Source organism: Hyperolius riggenbachi, chromosome 1 (genome assembly GCF_040937935.1).
Source record: "Hyperolius riggenbachi isolate aHypRig1 chromosome 1, aHypRig1.pri, whole genome shotgun sequence".
Lineage (NCBI taxonomy): Eukaryota > Metazoa > Chordata > Amphibia > Anura > Hyperoliidae > Hyperolius > Hyperolius riggenbachi.
Genome location: NC_090646.1, coordinates 129,049,275 through 129,074,656, shown reverse-complemented (window position 1 = coordinate 129,074,656; position 25,382 = coordinate 129,049,275). Strand labels below are relative to the sequence as shown.

General features: G+C 44.1%; 1 protein-coding gene across 2 annotated transcripts in view; it reads left to right on the top strand.

The window, feature by feature from the left end:
* Positions 1-25,382, top strand: part of CORIN (corin, serine peptidase) — a 279,818-nt gene that overhangs the window by 231,557 nt on the left and 22,879 nt on the right. For both annotated transcript variants that reach the window (XM_068278537.1, XM_068278536.1), the window contains exons 19-20: positions 16,222-16,396; positions 24,095-24,366. In XM_068278537.1, coding sequence (XP_068134638.1) covers positions 16,222-16,396; positions 24,095-24,366 — 447 coding nt within the window. The remainder of the gene's footprint in view (positions 1-16,221; positions 16,397-24,094; positions 24,367-25,382) is intronic.

The following is a 25,382-nucleotide window of genomic DNA, read 5'->3' as shown; positions in this document are numbered from 1 at the left end:
ATTTATTGTATTTATAAAGCGCCAACATATTACGCAGCACTGGACAATAAATAGGGATACATACAATATTTAGGGGTGACATACAGCAAAATGACAATACCTGAATACAAGAAAGACCAGATCATGCAGCACAGTAGGAGTACAAGGTAATGCTTAGTCAGTCACTGGATGGGAGCATGGAGATTAGGCAAGTTAGGTTCACTCAGATGCATAGCATGGGTTCACAGTAATGGAGGTGCATGATCAGGTTCGACACACAAGGAGTACCCTGCCCAAAGGCTTACAATCTAAAGGGAGAGGTAGGGACACGAGAGGTAGGGACCAGAGTTCAGCTGTGGGTTTAGAGCACTTGTGACGGGTAGTAGGCCAGAGTGAAAAGGTGAGTTTTGAGGGCTTTCTTGAAGATGTTGGAGGGGGCTGCACTAATGGGTGGAGGTAGGGAGTTCCATAGTGTTGGAGCAGCTCTTGAGAAGTCCTGGAGGCGTGCATGGGACTGTGTGATGCGGGGGGCGAAGTTCATTGGAAGAGCGGAGTGAGCGCCTATGTGTGTACCTCTGAGTAAGATCGGAAATGTAGGTTGGACAGGTTTTGTGGACAGATTTGTAGGTCAGACACAGTATCTTGAATCTGATTCTGGACTGGATAGGAAGCCAGTGAAGGGATTCAAGGAGGGGATCCGCTGTGGTGGAGCGATGGGAGCAGTGGATAATTCTGGCTACCGCATTCATGATGGACTGCAGTGGGGCTGTTCGGGTCATAGGGAGACCAGACAGCAGGGCATTGCAGTAGTCAAGGCGGGAAATTATGAGAGCATGGATGAGGAGTTTGGTGGTGGCAGAGGTCAGGAAAGGGCGAATCTTACAGATGTTACGAAGGTGGAAATTGCAGGACTTTGTGAGGTTTTGGATGTGGGGAGTGAAGGAGAGTGCGGAGTCCAGGGTGACACCCAGACAGCGGGCTTGAAAGGTAGGGTGAATGGTAGTGTGGTTAACAGTGACATGAACATCTGGGAGGTTTATGGATGTCCGGGGTGGGAAGATCATAAATTCATCTAGGTTTAGTTTCAGGAACCTAGCGGACATCCAGGAGGAGAAGGCTGATAGACAGGAGGAGACCTTGTCCATGGTAGTGGTGGATATGTCAGGGGTGTGGAGGTAGATCTGGGTGTCATCTGCATACAGATGATAATTAAAACCCATGGAGGAGATAACCTTGCCAATGGAGGATGTGTATAGGGTGAACAGTAGGGGGCCAAGGACTGAACCTTGGGGGACTCCCACCGAGAGGTGGTTGGGGGTAGACGAGGACTCATTGAAGGCGGTCATGAAGGAGTGGTTGGAGAGGTAGGATGAAAGCCAGGACAGGGCAAGATCGTGAATGCCCATAGACTGGAGGAGTAGGGGATGATCTACTGTGTCAAACGCTGCTGAAAGGTCAAGGAGGAGGAGAATGGAGTATTTACCTTCAGCTTTAGCTAAGGCAAGGTCATTGACCACTTTGGTGAGAGCAGTTTCGGTTGAGTGGGCAGGCCGAAATCCAGATTGCAGTGGGTCTAGCAGGGAGTTGGCATTGAGGAACTGGGTCAGGCGTTTGTGAACCAGACGCTCAAGGAGTTTTGAGGCAAAGGGGAGGAGGGAGATAGGATGGTAGTTGGAGGGTAGCGAGGGGTCGAGGGAGGGTTTCTTAAGCAGGGGTAGTACAGTGGCCTGCTTGAAGTCTGAGGGGAAGGTGCCTGTGGATAGGGAGAGGTTGAACAGGGTAGTGAGGACTGGGGCCAATTCCGTGAAGTGAGGCTGGAGTAAATCAGAAGGGATGGGGTCAAGGGGGGAAGTAGTGGAATGGGAAGTCTGCAGTAGGTGGATGACTTCCTCAGTAGTAGTAGGAGTGAAGAATGTGAGGGGAGGATAGGGTGGAGGAGGAGTTGGTTGGGAGGGGTTAGGAGGTGAAGATTTGAGATTGGATATTTCCTGACGGATGGAGACAATTTTGTTGGTGAAGTGGGTGGCTAAATCTGTGGCAGGGCTGGGGGGTAGGGGGTCGGTTGCGGCGAAATATTGGTGGAGCAGCTTTCTCTAGGGCTGATGAGAGAGTTTGGCGATACTGAACTGCAGCAAGATTAGGACAGGTTAGGGTGGGGAGAGTGGAGGAGAGGGCATGGAGGGGGTCAGCAAGGACGCTAGGGTTGAGCTTGCGTAGGTCTCGCTGCCATCGACCAGGTGGGTGGGCGGGTAGCTTGGAGGTGCCTTCCGTAAGGAGGTTGAAGGTGAGAAGGTGATGGTCTGAGGGTGGAAAGGGTGCGATGTCAAGGTCTGCAATGGTGGTGGATTTAGTGAATATAAGGTCGAGAGTGTGACGTGCAGTGTGAGTGGGGGTGTTGGTGTGTTGTACTAGTCCAAGTGAGTTGGCAATGGTGAGTAGCCGGGTCACAGCGGAGTTCTTGGCTTCATCGATGGGAATATTGAAATCCCCAAGGATGATGGTGTGGAGGTCAGAGGAGAGGATGTGAGGGAGCCAGGAGGCAAGGTCATCGAGAAATTGTGGGGTGGAGCCCGGAGGACGGTATAAGACCGCAACAATGGCAGGGAGGGGGTGGTAGAGGTGGATGATGTGGGCCTCGAATGATGTTAATTGTAGAGAGGTAGGTGGTGTGAGGACACGGAAGGTGCAGGATGGGGAGAGGAGCAGACCCACCCCTCCCCCGGTCCTGTTGTCTGGTCTGGGGGTGTGACTGAGGTGAAGCCCCCCGTAGGAGAGGGCAGCCTCTGCAGCAGAGTCAGAGGGGGTGAGCCATGTCTCAGTGAGTGTGAGGATGGTGAGGGATTTGAAAAGGAAGAGGTCAGTTTGTTGCGGACGGATCTGGCATTCCAGAGACCACAGGGTAGGGGGAGTATGTGTTTGTGGGTGGGATGGATGGAAATAAGGTTGAAGCGAGGATGGGTGTTGAGGTTATTTGTGGACAGAGGGCTGTGAAGTGTATGAAGCAGGTCAGCAGGGGGTGCTTGTCTGGCAGCAGGCTGTGGCCCAGGATTGGGTGATATATCACCCACTGCAAGTAAGAGTAGGAGGGAGAGAGTAAGCAAATGTGGATGGGATTTAAATGTTTGTGAGGTTTTTGAGCTGCTGGGGGGAGAGAGAGATTTCAGGAGAGCTAACAGTTCATGAGAAGCTGAGTAAGGTGAGGAAAGCAGAGCAGGTGAAATTAATATGGAGTGTGGTACACTGGGAGGATGCATATTGCAATGCAACTTGTAGATGTTTGCAAACAGGCAGAACATAAGAAAAAGTGCAGTAAACATAGTAATGGTCTCTGAATGTAACCAGGAAGTTTCCAACCACTAAACAGTTTATATGAGTATGCAGTTAGTGCAAGCAAACCTGTGTAAATAAACTACTACTGTATACAGTAGCATATAATAGTAGGGACACAGAGCCTCTTTAGCAAGAACCCCTTTAATAGTATTTGTTTGCCAGAGATGTGCATTATTGTCTTCGCACAGCTGGATAATCATGATGATAATGTGACAAACCAGCGAACAATGTAATAACAACCATGTCTGCCCATTGGTCATGCTGTTACATAATTGGTGACCATTAAGAACTTGACCCGCTCCATGAATAATCTGCAGAGGACACAATAGAGGACAGCATTGTTGTTTTAATAACAACTCTCCCAGAGGTCATCTGTCTGCAGCTTTGCGGAGGAGACTGAGGGACTCAAATGAATCTAAAGCAGCAGAGAGAAGAAAATAGTATTCAAATCAAAATTCACAGCAGTGTGTCCACTGTGAAGCGGCTTAAAAGGCAGATATTTTACAGCCACTATCAGGTCAGCCCCAGTGAAACGGCCACCCTTGACTGAAGAGCCTTTTAAATAAATGAATTAGTCTGACAGGAGAACCATTAATCAGAATGAATGGGTTGGAAGCCACACTCCAATAATAATATCAAGTTTACCCTTATCGCTTGGTAAGCCATATTAGAAGGCTATGTAAACCCTTAGGAAGATGCATCTCCGATATCAGGTACAGTTCGAGGAAAAACCATCCAAGAAGGCTGCAAGGATCTGTAGATTTACGTCTGTGTGTTCTCATGATTAATGCTCATGGTCTCTGAGAACAGGGTGCATATTTTATAGATGTAACCCAGACACACAGCTAAGATTAATACTGCACAGATGCACTTTGCAAATTCCGTGCTACAACTTCATTAAAGGACCACCATCGTGAATGTACAGCAATTGCACTTTAATAAAGTTCTAACCAAAACCGGCAGCATTACAGTATATTTTTTTCCCATTAGGAATACTGATTTATTTAAGTATTTTACAACTTATGATGTACGGATCACTATAGTAGTAAATCTGCACATAGGCATTAACATGAATCTGAAGCATTACCTAAAACCAAAAACAGATCCTCACCTAAGGAGAGGGAAGGCTCTGGGTCCTATAGAGCCTTCCCGTTCCTCTCCTAGTCAGTGCGTTCCTCCGCTGGCTCCCCCGTTAGCAGTCTACGACTCTTCGGGAGCACTTGGGCCGCTCTGTACTGCACATGTGTGAGCATGCCCTCTTGCACACTTGCGCATGTACTGTACGGAGCTGCCAGACTTTGGGAGCACTCAGGCTGTCGAAGCCTTCCAAAGCCTCCCGTTGCGGGAGATTTGAAAAGAGGATCCTGCAGTGGAACGAGGGGACCAGGAGAGGAAGTCTTAGGGAGCCCGAGTGCTCCCAAAGACTAGCGTCTCTGCACTGCACATGCGCAGGTGCACGAGAGAGCGTGCTTGCGCAGTATGGAGCGGCCCGTCTTCAGGAGCACTGTGGCTCCCGAAGACTTCCAAAGCCTCATGCAGCAGCAGAGAACAGTCTCCAACCCAGCGGTCGGAAACTAAGGGGGAGCCAGCGGTGGAACGCGTGGACCAGGAGAGCAACAGGAAGGCTGTACAGGAACTTGCGAGCCTTCCCTCTCCTTAGGTGGGTATTTGTTTTTTTTTTTTAGGAAATGCTTCAGACTCCATTTAAAGCAGACCTGAACTCAGAACTTCCTCTCTGCTCTAAAAGATACTCAACACCATAGTAACCTTTAAAGAAAACATGTATTTGTTTCAGCTGATACAAATCCTAAAATAAATTTGCACTGTTTCTACTTTCTGATTCATGGAAGCAGACATATATTGTTAACATCCTGTGCTTTCAAATGAGCTTATCTGCCATGTCTGCCATGGCAGTCAGGTGACACAGGGATAGATCAAATTACAACTTTTGATTCGACACAAATTAGAGGCAATTAAACAGACTAAACTCGCTAAATATTTGTTTTCATTCTGCCCTGTGCAAGAGTTCAGGTCCACTTTAAGGATCAGTCCATAAGAAGGAGTAGGTGTGAATATCAGCTGTAGAAAGAAAAGATTTACTGGATTAATATGGTAATTCACTCCTCTGTACGCTCTTCTGTAATCTGACCTGTTGCTCGGCTATCAGAAATACAATTAGCTGATACCCAGAACAAAGCCAGTCTAAGTACTACTGTATATGGGCCTAATACAAACAGTACCCAGCTTTTTTCTGTTCTTTACAAGGAGATAACCTGTTTTTGTTTACCTATGCTAAACATGGTATGTCTTGAAGCGCGTACACACGCCGTATTTTTACAGACGACGGGTCCGGCAGACCATCCCGCAGGGCGGTCGATCTGCCGTCAGTAGCACGTGAGTACAAGCTGTCGGCAGACTGATAAGACTGTTTTTCACAAAAAGTAGTGAATTAATAACCTGATAAGAAACAGGAATTCAGCTCTGCTACTGAAAGGCTGCTCTGACTGGAAAAAAAAAATGCAGCCATGCATATTGAAATGTTGCTTTTCTTTTAATGCCATTATAATTTGTGGAATTGGTCCTTTAGGGAAAAACTCTACTTTTAATAAAAACATGTTACCTATGCAGCTATTTTGTAAGTGCACAATATTAAAAATACATTTTTTTTTGTTTCTGGCTGCAACCAGCCGTTTTCAAAAACTAAAAAAAAAAAAAAATACAAATTAAAGTGGATCCGCGATGAACTTTTACTCATTGCATAATTGTGTTCCTATTGTTTATAGGGCATTCCTCAAGCCAAATACTTTTTTGTTTTTGTTTTAATACTCTAATTCCCTATACACTAAACAAGCCACGCCCACAGGTTTTTAGAGAGCCAAGGCACTTTCAGACAGTAACAAGGGCTCATGGGAGCTCAGTCTGGGCTGGAGGAGGGGGAGGTATTACTAGCCAGAGATTTCAGAGGCAGAGGGGAGGAGGGAGGAGGAGGGGGGATTAGGTTTTTTTTCTCAAGATGTAGATAAGCCTGCTTCTATGTAATGTTTACAAACAACATGGCTGCTGTTATTGTATCACAGGAAGAAATAATCATATTCTATTAAAGCTGTTTGCAGTTAGATTTGCTGTGTAAACTATCTAAACTTTAGATAAGATATATACTTGTTATAGTAAGTTTTTCATCTCGGATCCGCTTTAAGAATGTCCTTCAGCTATGGTGATAGTAAACCACTTGGGGTGCAGGACTTCCCAGAATTGGCCTGTGGATGAAGAAGTCCTGTACTTCTTAGGGTAGTTTGCAATACATGTCTTTTTAGAAACTTGGGGTAGATCATATGATTATAGCAGGTAGACATCCCCACTTGGCTCTTTTTGTCAGGACAGGCAATTTTTTTCTTTTGCTTGTGTCATTGCTTTCGGAAGCCAGAAAGAATATGCAATAGATCTGATTAAAATACCGGTGGTATGGGTGATATTTAAAGTGTACCCGAGGCGATATGTGACATGATGAAATAAACATGTGTAAGTACAGTACAAAACATATTAATAGCAGGCTGTTTTATTTGTTTAATTTTGCTGCCTGAAAGAGGTTATTTCTAGGCATGGAAGTGACAGCTACTGTCTTGTCGGTAGCTTGTCAGTAATGTAGTAAACATCACTGATAAGCAAATTACAGCCATAAAAGTTTTCCTGGCAGAATACAACTTCTGAGGGCAGAAGGAGATAAAATACATTAAGTATTGACCTTTTTCTAACTCTGGGACACTTAATAGGCTGCCACGGATTAGAGACAGTAAAACATTCAACCTGCTTTGTAAATGTTTAAATATAAAATAAAACCACGAGATATCTAAAAAAAGAATCATTTTTAGGAGGAGTAGGAGGATACATGTGATTGTTTATCTCATAAGTTTATTTTCACCTCGGGTTCACTTTATGCTACACAAAAAGTGAAATGACAAAATATCTAGTACAGCAGCTAGTATTCAGCTCAGTTTATAACTAGGATTAAAGAGCATCTCTAGCAAGCTCAAAAATACCGTAACAATGATGTAATTCTCCCGGTATAAGTAAAAAAAGTATGTTTTGCTTGTACTCCCAGCTGTGTTGCTGAGGTCCACCCCCAGCCTGGCGGCTGAGGCAAGAGAGCTGGGAGTGACCACGAAACTGCTGGCTGCTCCAGAATGACTTTGGGCAAAATTGCCAGTGTTTTTGCCGAGTGGAGGACAGAAATTCAAGCACTTGCTTTGTTTAAATTTAGCGCAAGCAGGTTAGCAGATATACATTTCAGTTACAGATTCTTTTTACTCGAGTAAAAAATACAGAAAAAAAAGTACGAGTGTAATAAAGCAAATTACATCATTGTTATTTTGAAGCACGCTGGAGGTGCTCTTTATCTAGAAACCACATCTTAGCCTGCTCTTGGGGATTATAGTATGGTTGTAGGGTGAGATAAGTGACCCTTTTCATTCAAAGGTAGGTATCAGGAAAGGGTGTAATCTAGGGAGGGAGGTTTAACAACTTAATGACAAGCTGACTTATAAAAAGTCCTGCTAGAGCCTCTTAATGGATCCAGGACGTTCTTATAAGTCAGACAGTGCTGCTGCTGCTGTGCACGTGTGTGCGTGCTCCCGCAACCCTGTGCACGTGTGTGCATGCTCCCGCAACCCAGTGCGGGTGAAAATAGTGAAAAAAAAACACCAAAGAAAAAATACACCTTTATTTCCAAATACTATATTGTCACCATACTTTGCACTAGGGACATAATTAAATTGTTGTAATAACCAGAACAAATAGGCAGATAAAATGTGTGGGTTTTATGGACAGTAGCAGTGTTAAGGGGATGGAAGTGGAGAAATAGTGTATTTTTTCATTTTTTCCTTGGTTTTCCCTTTAAAATGCATAGAAAATAAAGTAATTACTGAAAACAAATATCAACCCCCAAAAGCTTTTTTGGTGGTGAACAAAAAACAAGATATAGATAATTTTATTGTGATTAGTAGTGATTAAGCTATTGGCAAATGAAAGGGATGAGCACTGAAAGGTGAAAATCGCTCTTGTCCGTTAGGGTAAAAACCCCTTTGGGGTGAAGTGGTTAACATTTGAAAATAAGAAATCTATCAATTTAATTGCTGGTAATAAAAGTTTAGAGTCAGTTAAACACATTTTGCAGTAGTAAAATCCACACATTAGCACAGATCTGTACATCAGTCTCGAAAGAGGGACACATAAGGAAGAAAGTGGGACAGAGGGATTTGGTTCCCAAAGAGGGACTGTCCCTCCTGAAAGAGGGACAGTTGGGAGCTATGATAAAGAATATACCGTATTAATTGTCTTGCTGTTTTTTTTATGAATCTCTTCATAGTGTAAACATTTGCCTTCTTAGTGTTTTTTTTTTATTTATTTATTTTGCTAGACATCCCATGAAAACCAGCTTAAAGCCATTTTCAGAGTCAGTTTTATGTGATAAAGCCTTCTGATATTTTGTGACGGGATAATGCACTCACTATTGATTTATCTGGGATCAGTAACAAGCATATACATCATGTTACCCTTATGCTCTCCTTGGAGTTGGTAAATTACCTTTCTGATGAGTGTAATGTTTCACTGCAAGGTGACACAGAGGCCAAGCCGCTTATTGCAAAGTAGTGGGATCTTGGTAAGGCTGTTGTCTGATGCCCATATACAGGCTGATGTGTTCTCCTAGTGCCCATACATGGTGCAATTATTTTCTTTTTTTTCTCGATTAAATAATTTTGTTCGATCATTCAGTTAGATTGAAAAAAACAGCATAATTGTTTTCGAGGTACCATACAGGAACATTCGATTTGTCAGAAAAACCAGCAAAAAATATCGAGTACAAAGATTTTTCCAACATGTTTGATTGGATTTTTATCGAAAAACAAGAATAATCGTTAGTTTTTCTTGATCTAAAAAAAGATTATTTTCAACTTTCATTCGATTTGATCATTTTGGTAGAATAAATGGAAAAATCGACCATTTTTATTGTACCGTGTATGGGCACCATTGGGGTACAAGGAGGGCCCAATCTGCATGTCCCTTCACTGATACTTTTTTTTATTCCAACTGTGGTAATATTTTACTGCAATGTAATGTAAAGAGATTATTTTTTTTTCTTTAGGAAAAGGGTATGATCAGAGCAGCCATCAGGCATATCATACAAATAAAAGTATGTGATGGATTATAAGCAGATCAGATGACTACGTATTATTCTAAGCATATCAGATGTCCACGTATAATTATAAGCATATCAGATGATCACATATGTTTTTCTTTACACATTCATTAATTCCTGCTCTGCTTGATCTACCCCAGAGATGCATTGATTTCATATCTGGTCCTCTGCAATCTGCTGTGAATGCTTTACATTTTATTCATATTTTTATATGTGGTGCATATTTGTTTTCATATGGAGTTACTAGCATTTAGCACATTTTTAATGTGTCATTGAAAAGGGGATGGATTTGTTTTACCTGTGGTGTAGCTACAGAATTCAGATGAATGAACAGGAGCTTGATTAATCATCTTGTCAGTTAATTAAAAGGCGAGGAGGAGGGTAATAACACAGCCTACTTGGTTATGGAATGGTGAAACCTGTCGCCTCCCCCTTGCTGTGCAGCTATATACCCATAGCAGATGTAGGCAAACACAGAAGTACTGCTTATTGTATTATTACAGATGTCACGTGACCAGTCGACAAGGAAAGAATGTTTTACTGCCCTCTAAAATCTCCACTGTAGTGGCAGTGCAGCAGTATGATGTCAGAGGGGTGCATGATTGAGGACAGTGAAAAGAATGCTGGTTGCAGTGTCTGAATTACAGAATTACTGAATTACCGTACTGTCCTTTACTGCTGTGTTTGGTTTTTCCAGGTGTTATCATGATTGCCTCTATAAACAAGACCTAATAGTCAAGGCCAGATTTATACACTTATAGATTTGCAGCAGATTTGACCATCAGATAGATTTCTGTCAGATGCCTGTCAAGTCGAATCTGACAGGAATTTATCTGATGTGTGCCACACGCTAGGAACAGATTTCCAATAGAATAAACTGTGAGATAGAATAAAGGAGGGGTGTGACCTGATTGAATACAAAACAAATCTAATTCAAATGTTATACAAAGCTTTATTCATTATTTATCAAAAATTGTTAAAACATACAACATAAAACAGCTCCCACCAATTGGCCCCCCTCCCACATGAACCCCTCCGCATCCCCTGCACCCCCCAGAGACCTCCCAAAAGTCAATTGATTGTATCATGTACACATGAACCGGTTCAAAAAACTGTGTAATTGCTATCTGAGCTCAGAAAAAAGAGAAAAAAACAACAAATTTGCAAATAACTCAAATCTGCGGAGTCCACCTGAAAGATTCCACTGGAATTAATCTAGGTTAGCTTAGCTTTTGCTTGCCTGCAGGCTAGACGAATAGTTTCTCCACATGACAGAAAGTTGCAAAGATAAGCTCATTCAGTGTAGTCCATGTGAATATATCAGCCCACAGGGCATCATGCAATCTCCATGTCTCCATGCATTAAAAATTCAAAGCAGCACATGCTCCAGCAGGATCCACAGCAACAGGCAAAAGGCATGCAGAGCAACCAGTGATGTACTGGTGACAGGACTGAAGCGGCAGCTCAAAGATGATTGTAGCAAGTTATGTTGTAAAAGCCAAGGTTTCACACACTATTGAGAGACATGTTGTCTTGATTAGCAACAAGCACATAAGTACAACTCAGCCAGACAAGCATTTCAGTCAAATAAGCATAGGAGGAATGCACAAGTTCAGACACAGTTGGTGGACATGTTGTCTTGATTGGCAGCAAGCTCAAAATATACAGCTCAGCCAAATAAGCATTTCAATCAAGTAACACATGAAGAAAGCGTACAGTAGGCAGTCCAGCCTCTCAATGTAGCATAGCATGCAATTGCAAAAAGCCTCAGGTCCGTGCATAGGCAACATGTGTGTCTCACTGTGCAAACAAGCTGCAGTGGTGATGTCCATGCCCATAGGGCTCTTACTGTGTCCTGGAGGAATGCGTCCAGATGGCTTGAGGCGGATTAGTCTGCCTGGGTGGACATGGAGATGCAGAGCTGGAAGGCGGAAACCGGGGAGTCCACGGAAACGGCAAGGGAAAGCGGGGAGGGCATGCCAATGGCGGAGGACAGCGTCCTCAATCGATTTCGCCGGCTCTTCCGGCTTCTTCAGGAGGCGTGTTCTTGACCCTCTTGTCGCCGCGGCTAAGTGCAGGCCGCCGTCCAATCCGGCCGCAGCTACGGCATCTCCCGCCCCCACCCCAGGGCCAACGCAAGCAGGGGTGCTGGGCAGGCAGACACGACGGGCGCGCCCAATAGCGCGCCCGACGTGTCCGCCAAGCCCCGCCCCCCCCCCCCGCACGCAGGCCCAGGGGAAGGGGCGGGAGACACCAAGAAGCAGCCGGATCCGACGGCGGCAGCACAAAACCAGCGCGTGTCCACTGCATGATAACACACGAACGGAGCGCATGCCCCCAAAGTATAATCTGCCCATTCTATATAATCAAACAATTAGCAATAAATACATGATAAGGCACAGAGGCCAACATTGTTTGGAGTTATAATAGATAGTGAATAGAAATTTACTCAGAATTAACCAAAATAAACCAATCTTAAAAGTAGAGAGCGTGCTACTCGCACACCTACACCAAGATTGGAAACAAACCCAGGTGATATTTGGGTCTGTCATTATCAAAAAAGAAAATTTAATCATAACACAAAATTAAGATAATGAAATGCCCCAGTGAGAAGCCCCCCACCCCCCCACCAAACAGGTTTGCACTGCAGACGCAGGTAACGAAGAGCACAGATCCCACATAACTCGTCACTAAAGTGGGAGAAACGGGACATAGCTTGTATTTTCATTAAGACCAGGCGATCTTGTCGCTTCAAGGTCAAAAATCCATCGTGCCTCACGCTGTAGCAATAAACGGTCCATATTGCCACCTCTCACAGTATTGTGGATCCTATCCAAGCCGACAAAGCGTAAATGTTGGAACTTACCTCCATGGGCGGACTTAAAATGTCTCGCCACGGGGGTAAGATTATTCAAATTAGTACTTTTAATACTTGTGATATGTTGCGAGATGCGTGATCGAAATTCATTTTTGGTCTTACCCACGTAAAACGCCCCGCATGGGCAAATTAACAAATAAATTACAAGAGAAGTGCTGCAATTAACAAAATGTGGGTAATGCCATTCACGACCATCTGGTAGGTGGACAGATCTGCCCACCTGAATATATCGACATACTGAGCACCCGCCGCAAGTATAAGTGCCAGTTACTTTACAATGTTTAATGCCAGCTTGGGGATCCACAAAATGGCTATTGACTAGAAAGTCCCGCAGCGATGGTGCTCTACGGAATAAAAAAAGAGGGTTTTTTTTAACAATCGTGCTCAGTTTGGTATCGTTGACAAGAATGTGCCAATGTTTCTCTAAAATTCTGGAAACAGCTTGATGCTGCGCAGAAAATTTGGTGCAGAATCTCACGGCCTCAGACCTATCTCGAGTGGCATGTCTATGTGTATTCAACAAAGCTGTCCTCTCACTGGCATCGGCTCTTTTATATGCCTTTGTAAGAGTTCTGTCTTTTATAGCCCCTTTGTCTGAATCTGGATCTCAGCTGTATGGCCTCACTCCGAAAAATATCATCCTCGGAGCAATTCCGTCGGACCCGTAGATATTGTCCGGTGGGAATTCCTCTGATAGTATGACTGGGATGAAAGCTATCAGCTCTCAACAAAGCATTAGTTGCAGTTTCCTTTCTGTATAAGCGTGTGGAGATGAGGCCATCAGTCGAGACCTGAATCAAAAGATCCAAAAATGGGACCTCAACCTGGCTCATATGCATGGTGAATCTAAGATTCCATGTGTTTTTGTTAATGATCTCAATAAACTGAGACAAAAGGTCTCCACCACCCGTCCAAAAAATCAAAATGTCGTCGATTTATCTGTGCCAGGCCAAAGCGTGGCACAGGTACATCGACAAGTCCTCATCAGAAAATAACTCCCGCTCCCACGCCCCCAGGTACAGGTTGGCATACGACGGAGCGCATATCGTGCCCATCGCAGCCCCCTGCACCTGGAGGTAGTGGGTATCCTCAAACAAAAAAATATTGTTTCTTAGAATAAAGTCCAGCAAGGTCAGTAAAAACATATTGTGGGCCGTGTTCTGTAAGCTCAACTCACCAAGAAAGATTCTGACAGCCTCTAACCCGAAATCATGCGGTATGCATGAGTATAGGGCCTCAACGTCCAGGGTCACAAGTAGAACACCAGAGGGAAGCTGGAGATTTTCCAGAATTTGCAATAGATGCGAAGAGTCACGAGTATATGATGGCAATGCTCGGACATGTGGTTGAAGATGCCTGTCCACATAAACGCTAGCGAGTTCTGTGAGGGAACCCCGGCCCGACGCAATCGGGCATCCCGGGGGTTTTCTTAAATCTTTGTAGACTTTAGGAAGTGAGTAAAATGTAGGTAAAATCGGATGTAATACTTTCAGTCGATTACCGTGCGAGAACATGCGTCATCAATAATTGCAAACAGCTCCCTCTGGCAGCGTGCAGCCCTGGACGGAGGAACCTTCACGTAACAATTACGTTGACTAAGAATGTCAAGGCACATCTCTCTGTACAATTCTACCTTCATGAGCACTATGTTTCCCCCTTTATCCGATGGTTTGATGACCCATTTTTTATGAATTTTAGAATGAAATCTATTGGAAATCGATCTAAATGCATTATTGGACCATTAGATCCAATGCAACTCTATGGGCCATCGATCTGATCGACCTAGATTTTCTAAATCAGCCGCAAATCGATCGATCGATTTGATAGAATCTATTTCTGATCGATCAATTTCATAGAATTGATCGATGGCTGAAATTGACCAGTGTATAGGCCCCTTTACTGCCCCTAGGCCAAGTATGTTGGGGCTCCCTTTCCATGTACAGCAACATCCATCTCATTCTATGGGCAGCCCCCTCTTCCATGTGTAACATCCATGTATGTAGCCCAGGCATGGGCAAACTTGGCCCTCCAGCTGTTGAGGAACTACAAGTCCAACAATGCATTGCAGGAGTCTGACAGCCACAGTCATGACTCAAATGCATTGTGGGATTTGTAGTTCCTTAACTATTTCCGCCGCCCGGACGTTAAGCTCACGTCCGGGCAGCAGCTCTGCAGCGCTGGCGCGCTCCCACCCGCGATCCCGTTGTGTCCTCCGGTAGCCCTGGGATCAGTGAAAGGGAACATGGTTCCCGATCACCGATCCCTTTCCCCCGCAGAAAAACCGAAGCGCTCACCTGTGAGGCTTCAGTTCTTCTGCCCGGACAGATTTCCGCATCCCCCTTGTACTTCCGCTTAGCGAAAAGTACAAGGAGGGTAAACAAAAACGAAGGTGGCCATCTTGTGGCCAAATAGTAAAACTACAGCTACACATTTTTTACAATACAATTTACACATATTACAACATTAAAAATAAACTGTTTATGTCCCACACCAAAATATTCCCCAAATAAATGTTTTAATTGGGAAAAAAAACAATAAAAAAAAAAAAAAAAAAAAAGACATAAATAGTTACCTAAGGCCCGGTTCACATTAGCGTTCCAGGTCCGGCTTCCCCGGACCCGGAACGCTCCGTACACAGCGGATGGTGAATGAATAGATTGTTAATCAATGTATCCATTCACACTCGTGCGCCGTCCGGATCCGATCCGGGAACGCAGCTCCGGGACGGTCCGGCTTTTTTTCCAACATGCGCTATTTTTCAGTCCGTCCCGGTGCGGCTGCGGACCCGAGCCGGATCCTGACCCGAACATGCGGCCCATGCTGTGCAATGAGAAACTGATGTTTCTCATCACACTGGCAATAGGACCGGATGCTTCCAGCACCGGTCCTATGCCACTTGGGGGGCCCGGACTACACGCCGGTATCCCCCATGCTTGCGGTGCCTTTCTGGCACTGCAAAGTACCTAGTTCCGGCTACTTTATTGTAGCCGGAACTGATACATTCCAGATCTGCAACTTGTGCCGCCTTGTGGCCACCGCAGAGACCCGTACAGTCTCTTTGCGGCCCCCGGACCCCCGGAGACTTGCGGACTCGAACCGCAAGTGTGAATGGGGCCTAAGGGTCTGAACTTTTTAAATATGCATTTTAAGGGGGTATACTACAAACATTTTTTAAATTATAAGCTTGTAAATAGTAATGGATGCCAAACGGAAACAATGCACCTTTATTTCTAAATAAAATATTGGCGCCATACATTGTGATAGGGACAAAATTTAAATGGTATCATAATCGAGACAAGCAGGTATATAAAACACATAGGTTTTAATTATGGTAGCGTGGATTATTTAAAAGCTATAATGGCCGAAAACTGAGAAATAATGAATTTTTTCCATTTTTTTCTTATTAATCCTGTTAAAATGCATTTACGGTAAAGTGGCTTAGCAAAATGTACCACCAACAGAAAGCCTAATTAGTGGCAGAAAAAACAAGATATAGATCAATAAATTGTGATAAGTAGTGATAAAGTTATTAGCGAATGAATAGGAGGTGAAAATTGCTCCGATGCATAAGGTGAAAAATCCCCGCGGGCTGAAATGGTTAACAGCTGGAGGGCCAAGTTTGCCAATGCCTGATGTAGCCCCTTTCTTTTATGTATAGCTCCCTTGAGCATCAGCTTCCTTTTTCCATGTTTTGCTCCCAATATGCAGCAGCCCCATTTTAGGTCTAGGTGCCCTCTTAGGCTGTAACCGCCCAAGGCCCAGGCCTTTGTGGCCTTTCCAGAAATCCTGCCCTGCTAATAGTAAGACTTATGTGACATTCTGTTCCTGTCATGTTTTCCAGACTGTGGACGCCGGCCTGCAGCCCGCATGAGTAAGAGGATCCTCGGTGGCAGAACCAGCCGGCCTGGCCGATGGCCTTGGCAATGCTCCCTGCAGAGTGAGCCAAGTGGTCACATATGTGGCTGTGTTCTTATTGGGAAAAGATGGGTCTTGACTGTTGCTCACTGCTTTGAAGGGTGAGTTCTTTGCTACCTAAAGTTTGTAATCCTAGATTTATAGAGAACATATTAGTTTACTACTATTGACCATTTTAGGGCTATGCATTTGAAAATGGTGCCAAAAACGCATAACAATAAAATGAAAAAAAACAACACACAAAACAAAAAAATAAAAATAAAGCATAATTAAAAACTAGCACAAATAGGATAAAAAAAGAGAGGTGACGGAGACTGGTTAATTCAGTATTGTCACAGGCATGCTCAGATATGACTTCAAAGGGGGCCACCTCTACACCGCCTGTTCCGAGAACTTTCAGGTGCCTGGCAGGTGAGCGGGAACAGCTGCCAGGTAGGGAATTCTCTGCCTTCAGCCTTCCATGTAAAAGATGCCTGAAGCCTGGTACACACATCCAATTATGATTGGCCAAACACTGCCAATCAAAATTGAAGGCGTTTGCCAGGCTTTAGTGATTGGACTCCTCACTGTACACAATAAAAGACTGACATATATTCTAACCCTTCTTCACTCCATAAAGATGAGGAATTTTGTAATTTATTTTTGACATAACGTTCAACAAGTTTCTCTTGAAACTATAAATTACTGAGGGTTCGGTACTCCAAACAATAACAATCTTTATTTGGGGCAGGCGTACTTCTTTACCAAGCATAAAGCAATGCAGAGTTATCAGGGAAGCTCAGAGTGTGTGTGTGTGTGACACCGCCAGGGGCAGCAATCACACAGGTGCGGTGCAAGATGTACGCTCCCCATAGCATTGCAGTACATTGAGCAGTGATGGTCACACTGATGTTGCAGATGTCTGTGGTGAATGATGTTATCACTAAAAAAACATCGATGTTGAGTATTGAACATAATAACAATCCAAACATTTGTATAGTGCTTTTCTCCTGTCGGACTCAAAGCGCTCTGCAGCCATTGGGGACGTGCTCAAGAGGCCACACTGCAGTGTTAGGTAGTCTTGCCTAAGGATTCCTTACTGAATAGGTACTGACCCTAGCCAGGATTCAAACCCTGGTCTCCCATGTCAAAGGCGGTGCCCTTAACCAGTACACTATCCAGCCACTCATTCACATATTTAACTGATCTTAGGGCCCTTTTCCACCGACTGCGATCCGATTCAATAATTGGAGTGCTCGTGTTTTGCCGATCGCAAGGACACTACGATTAACATGTTAACCGCGGTTCTCCTTTTCCACCGGTACTCTTGATGGTGATGCGGGAAAGAGCTGCATGCTGCATGTTTGGTGCACTTGCAATTGACTGCGGTAGCAGCCAATCGCAAGCACTGCTTAATCGCGGGGGGAAAAAAGCACAAGAAAACTGTGATCGCATCTCAGCACTGCTACCATGATTTTTGGTGGAAAAGGGCCCTTAGGTCACATTTGATGATGTATGGTGGCCTTTAGACAAGGCTGCACATGACCATTTTAGACAGACCAAATTAGCAGCATTGTTTTATAATTTCACCAAATCTCTGCTCTTGAAAATGGTTGTACAAGAAACAAACAAAACAAAAAGTATTACATTGAAATGTAGGAACAGAATAGTTTGTGGATCTCCATTTGAATGATAACCGTCGTCTTCATCTGGCCTTTTTATTCTTCCATTAGTAATTATCTCTGTTCTTTCATCTTGAGGTCTACATTAAGGCAATTGTCAGAGAACACAATTACAGGCTACATTAAGCAGCAGGAACATAACTTGTCATGTGCTGAGAGATAACATTTCAGGCCTTATGCAACACACAGTAACCCAGTGAATGAACTGCAGGCAGAGTTATTAGCTGTTATTACTGCTCTGCGAGGGCAATAATCCAAACAGGAAAACAATCTGTAAAAGAGTAATGATATTCATATGATAGTAATTCCAAGACATGCTGCTAATGACTGCAGGATCCTCACCCCCTGGGAACTGGAGCATGACTGCAACTTCCCCTCCCTCCTCCACTCCTGTAATAACCTGCGCTCCCTAGAGTGCCCCAATATGGAGAAATATTACCAGCGATGGCCTTGGAATAGGCTCGGCAAGGAAAAGGAAGGAACGTTAGGAAAATTTAGTTTGTTGTAAACTTCTACTCATCAATCAGTTTAAGTGAGACTGATGCGGGGGATGTAGCTTTACGGTGGAACATTAACCGGTTTCTGTTTTTATGTGTCTGTATTTATGGAGCTATTTTATGCCTTCTTATAGCTGTTAAAGCACACAGTATGGTGCATGAGCAGCAGGCGGTGGAGCACGATACCACGCTGATTCCTCAATGCTAGTGCTGTGCCTGGAATGTGCACAACGTAGATTGGCTCTAAGCAGTGGGATTATAATTCTTTAAAGAAAAGTTCGATGTATTATGCAAGTGGCATGAATATAGGTAGAATACCATTCCAAGGGGACACGTTACAAAAACTATGGTAAATCATTTGTGTTTGAGATAACCACACGCTCCATCCAGAGACTGATCTTACCTTTTCTATTACTGCTGCTAGATTTTTGAGAGACATCCACTTAGGATGAAAAAGGGTGCCCGGAAATTTGGGCACCGTAAATACCTGCCAGTACAATATCGGTAAATTTACAGATATTCTACTATTTTGCAGTGCTTATTCTGATGTACAATATCAGATATTTTACTACAACTAAACCTAAGCCTACGCTCACACAGAACCCATCCTCCTCCAATGCCGTACCCCCCCTCTCCTCCAATGCCTAACTCACACTGATGCCTAACCTTAACCCCCATCATCTGATGCCTAACCCTAACCAACTCCCTACCAATGCCTAACCTTAAAGGATACCCGAAGTGACCTGTGACATGGACTGAAAAGAAATTCCAACTATAAAACACTTTCCTACCAGAAAATGGCTTCTGAGAGCAATAAAGAGGTAAAAAGGGGAATTTCTTATCAGTGATGGTCACACTGTAGTCACTTCCTGTCTGAGTCAGGGCTGAGTCAGCCACTTACATACCTGATATTTAACTCTTTCAGGCAGAGAAAGAAAAAAAGGAACACAGCATAGTTATTTGTGTGCTAGGCACTGTACATACACATGTCTATCTCATCATGTCACATGTCACTTCGGGTATCCTTTAATCCTGCATCCTCCGATGCCTAACCCTAACCAACCCCCCGCCAATACCTAACTTTAACCCCCAATCTGTAACCAACCCGCCCGGCCCTATAAGTGCAAAATATTGGGAGCTGCCATAGGCACCCATACAGATATCCTCTACAGGGGAAATTGGGGGGCTGGAGGCTTCCAATAAAATTGCGGGTGCTGGGGCCACCCGCTGTGCAAACTGCAGCAAGAAATAGATGATGCTATTTTATCCACCCTTTATGGACAATATTAGTATGGGCGTCCAAATTTCTTGCTTCTGCATGGAGACCTACAGTGGTGTGAAAAACTATTTGCCCCCTTCCTGATTTCTTATTCTTTTGCATGTTTGTCACACTTAAATGTTTCTGCTCATCAAAAACCGTTAACTATTAGTCAAAGATAACATAATTGAACACAAAATGCAGTTTTAAATGATGGTTTTTATTATTTATTGAGGAAAAAAACCTCAAAACCTACATGGCCCTGTGTGAAAAAGTGATTGCCCCCCTTGTTAAAAAATAACCTAACTGTGGTTTATCACACCTGAGTTCAATTTCTGTAGTCACCCCCAGGCCTGATTACTGCCACACCTGTTTCAATCAAGAAATCACTTAAATATGAGCAATCTGACATAGAGAAGTAGACCAAAAGCACCTCAAAAGCTAGACATCATGCCAAGATCCAAAGAAATTCAGGAACAAATGAGAACAAAAGTACTGTAATTGAGATCTATCAGTCTGGTAAAGGTTATAAAGCCATTTCTAAAGCTTTGGGACTCCAGCGAACCACAGTGAGAGCCATTATCCACAAATGGCAAAAACATGGAACAGTGATGAACCTTCCCAGGAGTGGCTGGCCGACCAAAATTACCCCAAGACCGCAGAGAAAACTCATCCGAGAGGCCGCAAAAGACCCCAGGACAACATCTAAAGAACTGCAGGCCTCACTTGCCTCAATTAAGGTCAGTGTTCACTACTCCACCATAAGAAAGAGACTGGGCAAAAACGGCCTGCATGGCAGATATCCAAGGCGCAAACCACTTTTAAGCAAAAAGAACATTAAGGCTCGTCTCAATTTTGCTAAAAAAAATCTCAATGATTGCCAAGACTTGTGGGAAAATACCTTGTGGACCGCCGAGACAAAAGTTGAACTTTTTGGAAGGTGCGTGTCCTGTTAAATCTGTCGTAGAAGTAACACAGCATTTCAGCAAAAGAACATCATACCAACAGTAAAATATGGTGGTGGTAGTGTGATGGTCTGGGGTTGTTTTGCTGCTTCAGGACCTGGAAGGCTTGCTGTGATAGATGGAACCATGAATTCTACTGTCTACCAAAAAATCCTGAAGGAGAATGTCCGGCCATCTGTTCGTCAACTCAAGCTGAAGCGATCTTGGGTGCTGCAGCAGGACAATGACCCAAAAGACACCAGCAAATCCACCTCTGAATGGCTGAAGAAAAACAAAATGAAGACTTTGGAGTGGCCTAGTCAAAGCCCTGATCTGAATCCTATTGAGATGTTGTGGCATGACCTTAAAAAGGCAGTTCATGCTAGAAAACCCTCAAATAAAGCTGAATTACAACAATTCTGCAAAGATGAGTGGACCAAAATTCCTCCAGAGCGCTGTAAAAGACTTGTTGCAAGTTATCGCAAACGCTTGATTGCAGTTATTGCTGCTAAAGGTGGCCCAACCAGTTATTAGGTTCAGGGGGCAATTTCTTTTTCACACAGGGCCATGTAGGTTTTGAGTTTTTTTTCTCACTAAATAATAAAAAACATCATTTAAAACTGCATTTTGTGTTCAGTTATGTTATCTTTAACTAATGGTTAACGGTTTTTGATGAGCAGAAACATTTAAGTGTGACAAACATGCAAAAGAATAAGAAATCAGGAAGGGGGCAAATAGTTTTTCACACCACTGTATGTGCATATTATAATTATTCATTTATAGAGCACCAACATATTCTGTGGTGCTGACATAAAAAGGTTTATAAATAGTTACCTAAGGGTCTGAACTTTTTTTTAGTTTGCATGTCAAGAGGGTATATTACTAATATTTTTTTAAATTATAAGCTTGTAAATAGTGATGGACGCAAACTGAAAAAAATACATCTTTATTTCCAAATAAAATATTAGCGCCATACATTGTGATAGGGACATAATTTAAATGGTGTAATAACCGGGACAAATAAAATATGTGGGTTTTAATTATGATAGCATGTATTATTTTCAGAATCAAAATCAGAATCAGAATCATCTTTATTATCACCAAGCACACCGCTAGGTGTGCCCGGAATTGCTTGTGGTTCACATGGCAAATGGCAGTTCAGGAACCTATAACAACAAACAGCAAATGTATAGAGCAACGATTAGAGTCTTAGAGGGTCATAGTTTACAGGAGTGACAGTCCATGTTTCTTATCAGAGTTTACAGCTGTGATAGAGGGTTGCTCTGAGGGCCAGAGCGTCCCTGAGTTCAGTGAGTTCAACAGGAGAACTGCTTGGGGGAAGAAAGGTGTTTATGCGCCTAGTGGTTTTGGAGGGGATGGATCTGAAACGGCGTCCCAGTGGAAGGGTCTCGAAGTAGCGTCTGCCCGGGTGGGAGGGGTTGAATAAGATCTTGGAGGCCCTTGTCTTCATCCTCGTGGAGTAGAGGAGATCTAGCGAGGGCAGGTGGGCGCCGATAATCTTTTCTGCTACATTTATCACTCGGTGGAGTTTGTATTTGTCTTTGGCGGTTGCTCCTGCATACCAGACGATGATGGACGATGATGGAGCAGCAGAGGATGGATTCGATGGTCGCGGTGTAAAAGCTGGTAAGCAGTTCCCGTGACATGCCGAATTTCTTCAATTGGCGTAGGAAGAATAACCGCTGCTGTGCTTTCTTCTGAGTTCTGGTAGTGTTCTGTCCCCATTTGAGGTCGCTTGTTAAGATTGTGCCTAGGAACCGTACGCTTTGAACTCTGGAGACCTCGGACCAATTGATGAACACAGGTAGGGGGGCAGGGTGGAGTTTCCGGAAGTCCATGATCACTTCCACGGTCTTTGCAGTATTGAGAACGAGATTGTTGTCCTTGCACCAATTACAGATCTTCGTAACTTCATTTCGATAAGCATCCTCCCCGTTTCTGTGGATGAGGCAGATAAGCGTGGTATCGTCTGCAAATTTGATGACTTTGACAGAGTCGGAGGCCGAGGTCTAGTTGTTGGTATACAGAGAGAACAAGAGTGGAGACAGCACGCATCCCTGCTGTGCACCAACGTTGGTGGTTCTCCCGCTGGAGATGTGACTGCCAAGCTCGACCCGTTGTGTTCTGTTGGAGAGAAATTCCTTTACCCACCTGCAGAGGAGGGAGTCTGCCCCAAGATGTGCAAGGTTGTCGATCAAAATGTCCGGACAGATGGTGTTGAAAGCTGAGCTGAAGTCCAGGAATAGGACCCTAACGTAGGCCCCTGGTCTGTCAAGGTGTTCCGAGATGTATTCCAGGGTGACATTGATGGCATCGTCTACTGATCGGTTTTCCCTGTAGGCAAACTGGTGTGGTTCAAGGAGGGAGCTGGTGGAGTGCTTCAGGTGGGCCAGCACCAGCCTCTCGAATACTTTCATGATGATGGGGGTCAGGGCTACAGGTCTGAAGTTGTTGAGCTCAGTGTTCCCTGTTTTTTTGGGGACTGGTATGATTGATGACCTTTTGAGGCAGAAGGGGACCTACCCTTCTGATAGGGATCTGTTGTAGAGAGAGGTGAGGATGGGAGCTAGTTGTATTGCACAGGTTCTCAGACAGAGTGAGGACACCCCATCCGGGCCTGAGGCTTTCCTGGGATTGAGTCTGCGAAGGTGATGTAGCACGTCCTCCTCTTGCACTGCGGTCAGAGCGGGGATGCCACTGACCACTGAGGGGCCCCGAGCATCTTTCATCGTGGGTGCCGAGGGATCCAGGGCTGGCTGGGATGCTGGGACCACGGGCTGCTTGGGTTGGAGGTCAAATCTGCAGTAGAACTCGTTGAGTTCCTCCGCCAGTTGGGAGCTGGGGGCTGCTTGTTGAAGGGGGGGCTTAAAGTTCGTGGCCGCCCTGAGACCCTGAGATTTTAAAGCTATAATGACCGAAAACTGAGAAATAATAATATTTGTTTCCATTTTTTCTTAATATTCCTGTTAAAATGCATTTAGAAAAAAATAATTCTTAGCAAAATGTACCACCCAAAGAAAGCCTAATTGGTGGCGGAAAATAAGATAAATTCATTGTGATCATTAGTGATAAAGTTATTGGCGAATGAATGGGAGGTGAAAATTGCTCTGATGCATAAGATGAAAAAGGACTGAAGGCTGAAGTGGTTAAAGAAAAACTACCTCTACATGAGATGGTCAAAACTTAAAGGTAGATTTTAATCTTTAAATACAAAATAAGACTCTGGCATTCTATGCAAGATCTACAGTATTTAGGATAAGGACCATGTATACAATTGTTCATTTTTGCTACAGGTTTCTTTTGAGCATGTTTGTATCTATGCCATTGATTTTATTGACCTAAAACTGTGGGGAAGTTATCCTTTAAATTAGCATATGTGAATTATAATCAGAAGAATTACATCATCATCTTTCTTTAGGCGGGAACATGCTGGTGTGTGGAAAGTTGTTTTCGGTATAAACAACCTGGACCATCCATCTGATTACACGCAGACACGCCACGTCAAAACGATCATCCTTCATCCGCGTTACAACAGAGCTGTGGTGGACTATGACATCAGTATAGTGGAGCTAAATGAAGACATTGAGGAGACAAGCTACGTAAGGCCCGTGTGCTTGCCATCCGAGGGCCAGCTGGTGGTTCCAGACACGTACTGTTACATTACAGGCTGGGGTCACATGGGCAACAAAAGTAAGTACAGCAGGTGCAGTTTTGTGTACCTTTTTGTTCAAATGTATATTGCCTACATCCTACAGCTGCAAGACGTCACACACATTAAGAAACAGCTTGAAGAAACAGGAAGTGAAAGCCTTACTGCATGCGCATGTTTTTATAAATATTCCTAGATCAGTGTAGGCACACGGTTGCAGCTGCTTTTGTAGAAGTTTAAAGATTAGCTGCTGTTGTCACTTGTATACCGTAGTACCAAGTTAGGATCACAGGCCCTGACCACACTTCCTGACACCCACCTAGTGGTGTAAATACAATTCATGGGGCCTCCCAGCACAACTTTAATGCCCCCCCCCCTCCCCCATGTTCACAGCCCTTCCCTTGGCTCTCTTTATTGCTCTTCACAATCTTGGGGCCCATCAACAGTCATAAACAAGTGTGGCCATCATAATCTTCTCACGCATAACAAGTGTAGCCACAAAAACGCCTGACCTGAATTATAGTCCCCTGTGTTGGAGGAGGTTAACATTTTAGCAGTGTGACTACCAAGCTGTATATCTGCCTGGAGAGAAGCTTTACAGCGAATACCAATTTTTAGCATGGTCATGTCAACTTTCTGACTGTCTGTTGCAGATGTCAGATCATGTCCAGTCAGAAACTGGCCTGGGCATCGGCACCATACACAGCTGCTAGAGCAACGCATTGGGGCTTAACAGACATTGATACTGATGTTCATATGTACAACAGAAATGCCAGTTTAGTTGCACACAGTGTCTGAGCAAGCTGACTTTTAATGTTTTGTCTTTAAAAGCTTGCTTACCTAGTTTGTATACTGATAGAGGGTGTTGAGGCATAACTGGTGGAGACATTGACTGTCTAGAGTGCTCAGACGTAGGACATGTCTGCCTGTTAGGAGAGAGTGGTCTGTGTGTGGGAGGCTTTTTGTTCACAAATCTACAATAGAATGTACTCGTTTGCAAGCTGCAGGTTATCCAATGCTTGTGGGACTTTCCTTTTGCAATTTGTGATCTCATGTA